The sequence below is a fragment of the Phalangium opilio genome, unplaced genomic scaffold, assembly GCF_054372755.1.
Source record: "Phalangium opilio isolate 3A_F unplaced genomic scaffold, DU_Popi_V2 ptg000060l_1, whole genome shotgun sequence".
NCBI lineage: Eukaryota > Metazoa > Arthropoda > Arachnida > Opiliones > Phalangiidae > Phalangium > Phalangium opilio.
Window position 1 is genome coordinate 6,289,992 of NW_028324177.1, and position 12,728 is coordinate 6,302,719.

Genomic DNA, 12,728 nt, shown 5'->3' on the forward strand with positions numbered 1-12,728 from the left:
TAGCATAGAATCAGGAGAAGGGATGGGGGTGTGAATTTTGGAACAGTCAAGGTCATTTAGTTTTTATGACTCTTCATAAACCTATTGAAAAAAAACTATTTAACGACCGTGGCCGTTGCTTTCTTTATTTTTTTACAATCTACCCTTCAGAGATCCAGAATTCATGGGCTGAAGAAGTAATGCCCCGCTCACTTCAAGAAAGACTTCCTAGAGAGGAGCTCGAGATTTCTAACAGTGTTATGAAAGGGGGAAAAATTTAATCCCTCATTCAAGGAGTTAGGAGGTCTTACCCCAGCAGAGACGTACGTTATACCAGCTATTGTAATTGTTTACTTCCTTGGTTAATTTAATGGATTTTATTCATATTCTGAGTGATATTTTGTATTGAAAAGAAGAAAACCCCATAAACATTAAACCGGGCCACCTTATAATAAATACAATAATGCTAATTCTAGTCAAAAGAGGTCGAACAAAACGTTGATTTTTCTAAATTCAATATAAATTTATTTTCGCTCTGTTTATTATTGTAGCGATTAAATTTTTTGTCGCTACTGAGTATTCTATGAGACCGGTAGCTCTCTTAGATAAGACTTCATACTGTCTTCAATGTATAAGGAAGAGTTTTTGATTGGATATAACTTTATTTGTATCGTATTAACTGTTTTGAAACAATTCCACAGAACTACAATTCGGGCCCTCATTATATGGTTAAAATTTCAAAGAGATCCATTTAATAGTTTATTTTATTTTTTTTAAAGTTGCTAAGGGTGGTTTTCATTTCAATAAAAATAATCAGTCATTTTGACGAAAACCTCGAAATTTTTCCATAGAAATAACATGGGAAAATATTTTACAAATAACCATTTGTGAAAGCCGCAATGCAATAACTATTCGTTTGTTTGACCTTAAAATGGTTTTAAACGAAAGCCTGGTATTATGATTTTCCGCTTGTTAATTTTCATTAATTAGATTTAAGTTTAAGTATGTTTTTTTTCATATTATCAAAACCATTCCAATCTGCGATATTTTAGAATGGATAAGAGTCAGTTTATGATGTTAGCACTGTTAAGGCTATTTGGTCGAATTTTCGTAGGGTTAAAAAACCATGGGACATAAGCTTGTGTTAGCTAACAAGTTAAGTTGGAAAAGGACCCCACACATGTATATTAAGTTGCCAACTGCCTTAAGAGAGAGTAACAATAAAGGTGATTTAAGAAGAGTACCTACGACTGGTAATTTAATAAGAGTACCTACGACTGGTAATTAAGCTACCCAGCAAACACAAAACATCCCTAGAATATCCTGAATCAATCCAAACCTCCATGCATGATCACATCCAAAATCAACATTATAGGGATATCTCTCCAATATCCAAATAACCCGTCATATTAACCATGTCCAAAAGACATACGATGAACATGCAAATACCAACATCCAAATTATAATATACATTAGTGGTCCATATGATATTTAAATTACGTGATTTAAGTGCGCGCCTTCAAGTGGTCATCTATGTCAGTTTAAATATGAAATTATTTAAAAAACTAATTTTCTATTGAATTTATGAATTTATGTGTAATTATAATCAATATCATTATTGACTTAAATTATTATGTAAATTGTTATTATTTTAAATTATCAAGTGAAACCGAAAAGAATTAGTAACTAGGTGGGGTAAAGGCTCAAAAAAAGAACCGCGTGATAACGGGTTTGACGTCACGGGTCTAGGCGAGGCGAGGCGCTTCCAGCAAATTGTTTCGGAAACTCGGAAAGTTTGTCAACGTGTTCGGTTCATCGGTTGATTAGATCGCCCCTCTCTCTCTCTGCCTCTACGCGCCTTTCATACCGCGCGCCGGGAAAAATTTACGTTCGCCAGTCCACGGCTCCGCGCTTTGCCGCTTTCATTGTTCGACGCCATATTTGGAAAGTTCCCTCTTAGCGATAAGACGTTATTTATTCATCATTAATTATACGTATTTATAAAACTTTAATTATACGTAATTACTCAACTTTAATTATACGCAATTATTCAACTTTAATTGCACTTCGAGGATATAAAAATTCAGGTAAGAAGTGAATATTTTTATACTTATTATTTATATGGTTAAGTCGAAATTGATATGGTGTAGATACACGAGGCTTAACAATTTTTACCGCTGATTCTGGTTCAGGCTCAGTAAATTTTCAAAAGTGTTTTTATTAATTTCAAATGTATTCCTAGATATTTAAATTTCCTATATAAATACTTTAATTCTGTTTACAAGCTAACCGACTTTGATATATTTGATCACATATGTAGGACTAGGCCTTAGCCTAAAGCTAAGTGCAGCTAACCGATTTTGATATTTGATCACATATGTAGGACTAGGCCTTAGCCTAAAGCTAAGTGCATAATTTATGAGCGGCTAAGTGTGCGCCTGTTTTTGTTATTATAAAGGCATATCAAGGGAATTAACTACCCTCTTTTCCAAATATTACTAAATTGGGTTGTTTTTACCCCAAAATATTGCTACTTTTCCCAATTATTGTTATTAAGCCTTTCTATTGTCAACGTTTTCCACATTGTTATTTTACTTTATATCTTCTCTAAAAAATGGCGCACTTTTAGCCACTCGTCAAAATTTAGCTGTCTTCAAAGACTATCTAAAGCGACCTTTAACATTTTTAAACATTTAAATACAATGGAAAGGCTTCAGGTTTATGGTGACAATATGTGTTTGTGTTAAGCAGGATTAAAATGCCAAAAGGACGATATAAGCCGTTATCTTCACTGTCTTCTAGACAACGATTCAGACTAATTAATTCGGCAACTAATGGCATTCAATCCGATATATCAGAATGTAACTTGCCTGATGGAGAACCTATTGATAGTGTCGATGCTATGGGGGAGGGAGATGAACATGAGAGTGATGGTGGTGGAAATATAGGGATAGTAGATAACGAGAGACAGATAAACGTTTCAGAACCAGAGTTTAGCAATAACTCTGAAGATGAAAACCACTTTGACGTAGATTTTAATTCTAAAATTGACTTGGAAAGTCTTCAAGGAACGGATGTACAAAATGTTTCAGCTAGTCTAGCTCGGTGGGTTACGTGCCATGGAATCTCTAAAAATGCAGTTAATGGCCTATATAAAATAATGAGAACGCACAAATGCTTCGAAGAACTTCCAAAAGACTCACGAACCCTCTTACAAACACCTAGATCTTCTGTACTTGAAGAAATCACCCCAGGACACTATTTTCACTTCGGACTTGAAGCAGGCATTAGATTTGCGGCTAGTCGTGAATTTAATCCGGCTGTAGAAGTTCCAGTATTAAAAATTTTAATCAACATTGATGGTTTACCAATCGGAACCAGTAACACAAGCAGCTTTTGGCCTATATTGGGTACAATAGCGTCTTTTGAAAACTCTAAGCCCTTCGTGATTGGATTATATCATGGATATAGCAAACCAAATTCTTCTGATCAGTACTTGGCCTCATTTGTGACAGAAGCTTCGTATTTGGTAGAAGAAGGACTTGTCATAGATGGGAAAGATAAAATTGTTCAAATTTTCGGATTTATTTTCGACACTCCTGCAAGGGCATTTGTTCGTGAAGTTAAGGGGCATAATGGCTACTTTGGCTGTGACAAGTGTACTCAACCTGGCATAAGGCGAAGGGGACGGTTGTGTTTTCCAGATGTTAATGCACAATTACGAACTGACGAAAACTTTAGAAACAAAAGTCAAGCAGCTCATCATCACGGTACCAGCATATTAGAAACTTTAACAAACATCGATATTATTACTGACTTTCCATTGGATTATATGCATTTAGTTTGCTTGGGCGTTATGAAAAAACATTGAAATTGTGGATGGGAGCCGAGGGTAAAAATTCAACTTATAAACTTAGAGCTCATGAGATAATGGCAATATCAGAGCGCCTGGAATCGTTATCGTCGGTAACATGTTCGGAATTTGTTAGGAAACCTCGGTCATTGAAAGATGTCGATAGATATAAGGCAACAGAGTTTCGACAGATTGTGCTTTATTCGGGTATTGTTGTTCTACGAGGGATTCTCCCTAAGTCCCATTATGAGCTATTTCGGGCATTGCATGTCGCCATACGCATTCTCGCTACACCGAAGCAAACAGTGGGAATGATCGAATTTGCAGAGAAGCTCTTAAAGTACTAAGTTAAAAAATATGCTGTACTCTATGGTCAACATTTAGTTTCTTATAATGTGCACGGTTTAATCCACCTACCCACTGACTGTTTAAAGTATGGACATTTAGATACTTTCAGTGCATTTCAATTTGAAAACTATTTATTTACCTTGAAAAATAAACTATCCAACAGCGGTCATCCTTTGAAACAAGCCATAAACCGTCTTAGTGAAGAATGAAAATTAGATAGGTCATTTAAGGTGGAAATCGGAGTTTCCTTTCACATGACTCACGAAGATGGGCCCCTCTTAGTGGGCTGTACTGACCCACAATTTAAAAAAATCATAAAATCTGAATATCAACTAACAGTCGGGAAACGCGACAACTGTTGCTTTTTAAATGATTCATCAATCGTTGTTATTGAAAACTTTGCTACATCAGATGAGGACTCTTCAAGTATTTTGCTAGTAGGAAGAAAATTTACCCGTGTGAACAACTATTTTACTTCGCCATGCCAATCATCATTAACTGGAATTTTCCGCGTATCTAATTTATCTTCCTTAATGAAGTGGCCACTTCAGGAAGTTTTGGGCAAGGCCATGAAATACCCAGTTGACAACGACAACGAATTTGTTATATTCAAACTTCTACACTGTCTTTCTGAGTAAAAGGTAGAGAGTACATTTTGTAATATTGCATTACTGCTAAAGTGACTGTTTTAATGCAATGTAGTTCATAATAATCTTGCTTTGATGATATTTAATTGCCTGTTGCAGTAGAAGCATGTTTTTAGAAGTAATAACTGTACATGGTTTTAATTATACTAAATTTTTTTCAGTTCAAAATGGACTTCAAGATAGTAGAGTTTATTCATGGTGGAGTAGCTGTAATACCCAGTTCTTGGGTTTATGAAGACTTGGAGAAAACAAAATGTTATTGGCCGGGTGATAAAAATGCAACTCGTCAGGCAAAAAAGCTAACAGCTCCGATGGACGATTGGGAGTCATACGAAATGAACATTCTTCAAAGCTGCAGTACGTATTTTAAGTCTATATTGTAAAATTTTTGGATTCTAAAAGTTTTGTTGCTTTTTCCAGATACTTTTGAAGAAGCATGGAAGAAAATGGTCAAGTACGTAAGAGATACTGATATATCTAGTAGTGAAAATGAAAAAGGTCGTGGAAAACGGAAGAAAAGGCTAAACAAGGAAGTCAGTTTTCCGGAAAGAATTGACTCAGAATCCGAAAGTGAAAATGATAACCTACCAGTTGAAGATACTACTGAAATTCCTTCGTTATTTAACGTAGCTTCTGTCCAAGGTATACAATCTTTATGCAGCTCATTTATTAAATTACTACTGTTAATTGATTTATGGGGAAAATTTAAAGTAATTTAACTTTTCTTAGGTCCTGGTTTGACCAGCGCACTGAACAAGGAAAAGAATTCACAAAATAATTCATTAAAGAGACTTAATAAAGTTGCCAGCCGTGAATCTTTGATATTTGATGAATCTTTTGTGAATGATGATCTTTCGGATATTGGTAAATATTTGAATTTCATTTAAGCTTTTAATGAAACATTCAGCCATATTTTATAAAGTTTAATCGATTGGAATTTTTTATGAAATGTTTTAAATATAAAAAATAATAGCTTCCATTGATAATTTGTCACCAGAAAGACCCGAAAACCATACAAAGGATGATGATGAAGTTATTGGTAATGATGAACTTGGTAGTAATGATGAAGGTTTGTTTAATTATTGATTAACGTTTTGTAATTTAAAACTGGCATCCTTTCGTCGCAATAATTAATGTGAAGCCCTAGCTCAATTTTATGTTCCATTAGGATTTTATAATACTTAGATATATGTTCAGTATTTATATATATGATAGTAAAAACTTATATTAACAGCAGATGAGGATGAAATGGATAGCTTTTGTGTTGGACCACGCCCCATTTTCAAAAGTAAGAAATGGTCCTTAAATTCTTATTCCTGGAAGCTTTAAACGTTTTACATTTTCAGAGCCATTTGAGAAAACTAAACTGTCATCAGTTGCTGGAAAAAAAAATGGCAATATTTCTTCAAGAGGGATAAATACGTCACACGAACGTAATAAAACGTCTGCTCGGCCATGCTCTTTTAACACTTCCAGAAATGGAAGTCCAAGTTCCATTTCAAGGATCAGTCCGTCGTCAAATTTGTCACAGAGAATTAACAGTAAGATTATATTCGTATGTCACTAATATCTAGAAATTCACGTCTTATTTCTACTTCCTTCAGATGAAAGAAATTCATCATTGCCAACAAATAAAGATGGCTCAAATTCAACCTGTAAACTAACTGTACTTAATTGTAATTCAGCAAAAAATTAAATATGATATTTTTTCAGGTTTAACTCAAGGTTCTGTGAAAACTGCCGGTATAATTTCAATTAGCGAAGGTATGTAATTTTATGCTTTGCTAAAGACCTTTCATCGAATATATTTGTTAAACTATTTGTCTCTTTTTAGCTTGGTACCGCAGTATAAATAGGAATCAGGAAATTATAAAAAGCAATCAAAGACATATGTTGGAGACTTTAGAAGCCTTACTGAAAAATAGTCAAACGAGTGGCCAACGCAATATATCAACTGAAGAAATTACTGAAGTCCAAGACGTTTTTGGCTTCACACTAAATAACGAAGGAGAGCTAAATTTATTAGAAGATTCCCTAAGCAATCTAGAAAACATCACGAAATTAGTAAGGTTTATATTTTAATCGAAGTATCACAAATTAATAATATTTCCTTTTCAGAGAGCGTATCTGAAACAATTTGGTGGCTCAACTTTATACGATTGTTTAAAAAGGATTTTAGTCCATATCTTTACGGACAAATTGGCAAGTGAATACAGCTGGGAGGGTAGAAAAGGAAAGAAACGGTTAATGAAAATAATAATTGGTAAGAAATTCACGGTTTAACACTAGTTTTCAACTTTTCATTGCTCACTAAACTATGTGTCTCTTTTATTCCTTTTACAGAGACTGTTCGTAGCTCAAAAAATTTTAAAGATGCAACTATTGCAGAAATTGAAAAGCACATAAAATCGTGGTTTACGCATGCTTCTGATAGAATTAAGTCCAAAGAAATGACTGCCGCCAAAAGACAGAAAACGTAGGCTAAAATGTAAAAATTAAGATATTGCGATTTTTTGCTTTTTCAAATTTAAATCATGGCACAAAAGAAAAAAAAGGTATTTTTAAAAAATCCATCAAAATATGATATGATAATTAGAAAAAAAAATATATATGACTATTGAATTTTTCAAAATAAAAATATTTAAAAATCAACTAAACTTTGCTATTTTTCCTACAAATATTAACACATGCTGTAATTAGGGAACAAACGAGTTTTCTATGATGCAACCTCTTAAAAACATTCCATGCATCACAGTTCAAATGTTCCTGGGGTGTCTCTTAGACATTTCAAACTATATAATCGTACACCCAAAGAATATTTTTCGGGTGCAAAATGTTCAGTACGGAATATTCATGGTAGTTGCTTCGGTTGTATTGGACATCTCTAGAATGTCTTTGGAATATACCCAGAATGTTATAAAATAAACTCGTACAAAACTAATGAACACAGGATGTTCAACGGAGGTAATTGGGTTAAAATGGACATTCTTTGAATGTCCATGTTAGGTCCTATGAACATCTTCATGTATATATTTAGAATGTCTTATTGATCAACATAATGGTGACATTTGGTTATCCATGGAACATCTAATATAACTCAAGTCAGATTATTTGGATATCTTTTGGATCTATTGAATATCCATAAGAGATATATCCTGAATGTCCTGGGGACCTTTTGTGTTTGCTGGGTAGATTACTGACGACTGGTAAATAAGCTAGGTTACCGACGAATGGTAATTAAGCTAGATTGTCGACGACTGGTAATTAAGCTAGATTGTCGACGACTGGTAATTAAGCTAGATTACCGACGACTAATAATTAAGTTAGATTACCGACGACTGGTAATTAAGCTAGATTACCGACGACTGGTAATGAAGCTAGATTACCGACGACTGGTAATTAAGCTAGATTACCGACGACTGGTAATTAAGCTAGATTGTCGACGACTGGTAATTAAGCTAGATTACGGACGACTAATAATTAAGTTAGATTACGGACGACTAATAATTAAGTTAGATTACCGACGACTGGTAATTAAGCTAGATTACCGACGACTGGTAATTAAGCTAGATTACCGACGACTGGTAATTAAGCTAGATTACCGACGACTGGTAATTAAGCTAGATTACCGACGACTGGTAATTAAGCTAGATTACCGACGACTGGTAATTAAGCTAGATTACCGTCGACTAATAATTAAGTTAGATTACCGACGACTGGTAAATAAGCTAGATTACCGACGACTGGTAAATAAGCTAGATTACCGACGACTGGTAAATAAGCTAGATTACCGACGACTGGTAATTAAGTAGATTACCGACGACTGGTAAATAAGCTAGACTACCGACGACTGGTAAATAAGCTAGATTACCGACGACTGCTAATTAAGCTAGATTACCGACGACTGGTAATTAAGCTAGATTTTCGACGACTGGAAATTGAGCTAGATTACCGACGACTGGTAATTAAGCTAGCAATTAAGCTAGATTACCATCGGCTGGTAATTAAGCTAGATTACCGACAACTGGTAATTAAGCTAGATTACCGACAACTGGTAATTAAGCTAGATTACCGACAACTGGTAATTAAGCTAGATTACCGACGACTGGTTATTGTTGGAACTCCTCCAATAATGGAAAAAAAATATAATCTACTAATATGTTATCGTTCTTTACCTTATAACATGTTTTTTAAGTTGTATATATATACCAAATCTTAACAATGTAAAAGGGCATTCGGTCTGATGGCGGTCTAATAATAATAAAGTTGTAAATTTTTGTTATCTCTTGCGTTCTCTCTTCGTGAGCTGTTACAACAGTGGTGATAGAAGTGGGATGTCGCGTTACGGTCTTCGGGTAAAGTCGCGATACTGATTCCGAGAACATGCCGAAGCAGGACAGCGGAACCTCCGAGGCCTCCTCCTAGTCCGCTCTGGGAGACGTGTTGAACGCATTTATGCAGCAGCAAATAGCGTCCCAGAAGCAGAACCAAAGGATCATCGACCTTCTACTCCAGACAACAGGAACCGCCGGCCCGTCAACCTCGACTCCAGCACCCACATCCACGATAGCTTGCCTCGACATTCCAATCTTTGAGCCTGATGAACACGATGGCGAGAAATTGGAACAATGGCTGAAGAGATTTGACTATCTCGTGGATATTAGTGTCCCAAATCTGCCCGACGTTGCCAAAGTCAAGTATCTGGTCTCGAAGCTGTCTAACGAAGCCTTCAGCGAGTATTATCGGTCCTGTATGCCCAAAGAGCCAACGGACTACCCGTATGCAACGACAGTAGAGAGCCTCAAGAAACTTTTCGGGAAGAAACAGACACTCTTCATAGAAAGATTCAACCTAATGCGGATCCAGCGGCACTTGGATGAAGATTATGGCCCGTATTTTAATCGCGTTAAACTTCTTCTAAAGCGTTTCAATTTTTCCGATTTGACCGAAGATCAATTCGGAATTCTGGTTTCCCTATGTGGATTATCCCGACCAGAAGACGAATCCATACGAACCAGAATCCTGCAACGGTTAAATACCGAGGCCAACATTGAACTCAAGAATGTAATTGACGAAGTCCTGACCATCGTCGCTACGAAGACTGAACAGACGGTTTTCCAAGCAAAGGCCACGCCGATCAACAGCTTCCGTCGTCGGAAGACTTCTGTACGGCATCCTTCTAGATCTCCCGAGAAGCGGAGAGCCAAGTCATCTCAAAGATCTTCGAAACCGCCGCCATACGCCTGTTTTCGATGCGGAGAGATGCACTGGGGCAGGGAATGCACGCACGCTAAGACTGAATGCCATAAATGCTCTCGAACAGGTCACCTCGCTAGTCAATGCGAAAATCAGAAACGAGTATCCGGACACCGGAAACCAGACAGAAGCCAGATAAATACAGTCAGCCTGAATGCCATGCGACCTTTGAAACTCATAACGGGGGAATTCTTGGTTAACGACGTTCCCGTAGTTTTCTAATTGGACAGTGGAGCGGAAGGCAACATTATCAATGAGGCGACTTACGAACGAATTGGTAAGCCGAAGTTAGCCCCCTGCAGCGAGCAAGGAGTGCTATTCGATGGATCAAGCACTACATTCCTTGGGAAAGCAACGGCGAAATTTAAACTGGGACCAGCTGAAATTCAACACAGTTTCTACTTGGCGAAAGACGGATCCCTAAACCTGCTGGGAGTGGAAACCCTGGACTTTTTCGGCCTTCTGGAGAGCTTACGACAATGTTCTCGACCCGGTGCTCAAGCCATTAATCTCTGTACCGCCTCATCTGGAACGCCTAAAAGATTAAGAGAAGAAGACTGCATCGCGACGCTGAAGGATGAGTATCCGGATGTCTTCGAGGACGGTTTAGGGCTGTGTACTAAAGCGAAAGCTCGCCTTACTCTCAAACCCGGAAGTACTCCAGTATACCGTAGAGTCAGGCCAGTTCCGTTTGCCGCCCGCAAAACTATCGAATTGGAGATCAAACGCCTGGAAGAGTCAAATGTCCTGAAAGCCGTCGAGCACACTGATTGGGCAGCACCGATTGTAAGCGTAAGAAAACCTAACGGCACTACCCGTCTTTGCGCAGATTTTTCCACCGGTCTGAATGAGACCATAGAGCTCAACCAACACCCATTACCATTGCCGGAAGACATATTTGCGACGCTCAACGGGGGGGAAACTTTTCTCCCAATTGGATCTTTCTGAAGCATACTTACAAGTAGAACTGGACGACGAGTCTAAACCACTTTGTACCATTTCCACCCATCTGGGAAACTTCCTGTATCAGAGACTTCCGTTTGGGATGAAATCCGCTCGATTATTTAAACGTGTATTTAACTTTCGGCTCACTCTGAACCGTTAATGTTCTTTATTACAGACACGAACATCACAACCCAAAGTTTACTACACCTCAGGTCTCAATTTTTTACTCTTGGATATTACGCGTATAGCGGATAATACTTGATTTACCCATCAGAGTCCAGGCCTTAGTCTTCTTCATGAAATAACTAAATCAAGGATTATTCTATATACAGATAAAGTATCGCTTAAGTAATATATAAACAGCCATTTCAAATAAAACTACTATTAAAAAATATCCTTGGAATATCAAAATGAAACAGAGCTTTAAAGCTACAAAACTACTAAAGGCATCGTATTTACGAAAAATATTTCCACATAGTCACTTTATATTATGGAAAAAGAGAATGTTAAGGTTCTGTATGATTTCTTAACACATAAACACAAGTCTAACTGCTAACGCGACGCACTAGTGTAACAATGGACGGACACACACCGACAAAAACATAGACTGCTTTTTACCTCTTTCCGTATTAATTTTGAGTTGATCGTTACATCGTTTTGATAAAGAACAATTAAACATTCTTGAGAGACTTGACTAATATTGGCGTTTGAAATGAAGCATACGCCTGTTGCTTCGCCTTACTCAAATAGGTAGTATATAAGGGTGTCGAACTACAGTTAAAAGCAAGAACAACCGCAATTGCGAAAACCTTTGGTGGATAACCCACCCTAGGGAGGCTAGACGTTTCTCGTAACCCTAGCCAATCGCCGCGAATGTGTTAAACCCAACCATGACGATGGAGTTAGAAGCCAATGAGACAGATTGGTGTCTAAGATAAGAATTTTTTCGAATAATCAATGTTTTATGATCATGTCTTCAAAAGTGATATTTTAATATCTGTTACTTCAGGCACTTAATTTTCTACACTTATCTTTTACACTTTCCCGTCTTTGTCTACAATGACAGTTTTTTATTAATAAATAATAGGACTCGTTTTTGGTTTCTTGGGAATTTTGAAGAGATAATAAAAATATTATGTGTAGCCCGCATATTGAAGTATGGAAAAATACGGAGGACCCATATTCTTTCTTACAAGATGTTTATTCAATCCCTTCTCCGCCCGAGTATTACCACTGATGTAGGTGGCCGATATCGACGGTTACAGGACCCCGGGTAGGGAAAGAGAGAGGCAGGCAGTTGTGTTTAGGACGTTGTAAAGGTAACATAACAAAAGAAAAAAGAACTTTGTGATTTCAACTTTGCTCTACTACTTGTTAAAAATTAACCGAGTCGCGATTAATTTGGTCGTGATAGAGTTTAGGGTCATTATCACTAAACCTCGTCACATATGTCAAATATATACAAAAACTATTTTAACAACATTCAGCGGAAATTCTTACCTTCTTTCGATTGTCCTAAATATACTACTATAAATGGTTACAAGATAACAAAATAGTATGTTGAACTGCATGTATTTAGATTACCAAAGCTTTCAGAATTACTAAATAGGCCACTGTTAACGAATAATTCATGCTAAGAGTGTTTTTCTCTTCAACGTTTTGCTTTCCGCATAAGATTGGTTGCATTTTGGTGACTGCAA

The 12,728-nt window shown here is 36.8% G+C and overlaps 1 protein-coding gene across 4 annotated transcripts; it reads left to right on the forward strand.

The window, feature by feature from the left end:
* The first annotated feature begins 1,535 nt into the window (after positions 1-1,535).
* LOC149666840 (uncharacterized) lies at positions 1,536-7,446 on the forward strand. Of its 4 annotated transcripts, none has more exons than XM_089841545.1 (13): positions 1,536-2,066; positions 2,731-4,821; positions 4,989-5,184; positions 5,248-5,469; positions 5,557-5,691; positions 5,801-5,896; positions 6,062-6,115; positions 6,174-6,368; positions 6,432-6,482; positions 6,541-6,591; positions 6,662-6,891; positions 6,946-7,090; positions 7,171-7,446. In XM_089841545.1, exons 3-13 carry the CDS (start codon positions 4,995-4,997, stop codon positions 7,305-7,307), a joined length of 1,506 nt encoding a protein of 501 aa, XP_089697671.1. In that variant the 5' UTR covers positions 1,536-2,066; positions 2,731-4,821; positions 4,989-4,994; the 3' UTR covers positions 7,308-7,446. The 4 variants fall into 4 exon arrangements, with proteins under 4 accessions (XP_089697671.1, XP_089697673.1, XP_089697675.1 ...); XM_089841547.1 differs by having other exon boundaries at positions 5,825-5,896; XM_089841549.1 differs by having other exon boundaries at positions 5,825-5,896; positions 6,065-6,115.
* The last annotated feature ends 5,282 nt before the right edge of the window (positions 7,447-12,728 follow it).

Excerpts from the sequence above, each read along its gene's own strand:
- LOC149666840 (XM_089841545.1), top strand. The coding sequence starts at position 4,995 with ATGGACTTCAAGATAGTAGAGTTTATTCATGGTGGAGTAGCTGTAATA. Across the intron at positions 6,369-6,431 it reads TTTGTCACAGAGAATTAACA|ATGAAAGAAATTCATCATTG; the intron begins GTAAGATTATAT and ends TACTTCCTTCAG. Across the intron at positions 6,592-6,661 it reads TATAATTTCAATTAGCGAAG|CTTGGTACCGCAGTATAAAT; the intron begins GTATGTAATTTT and ends GTCTCTTTTTAG.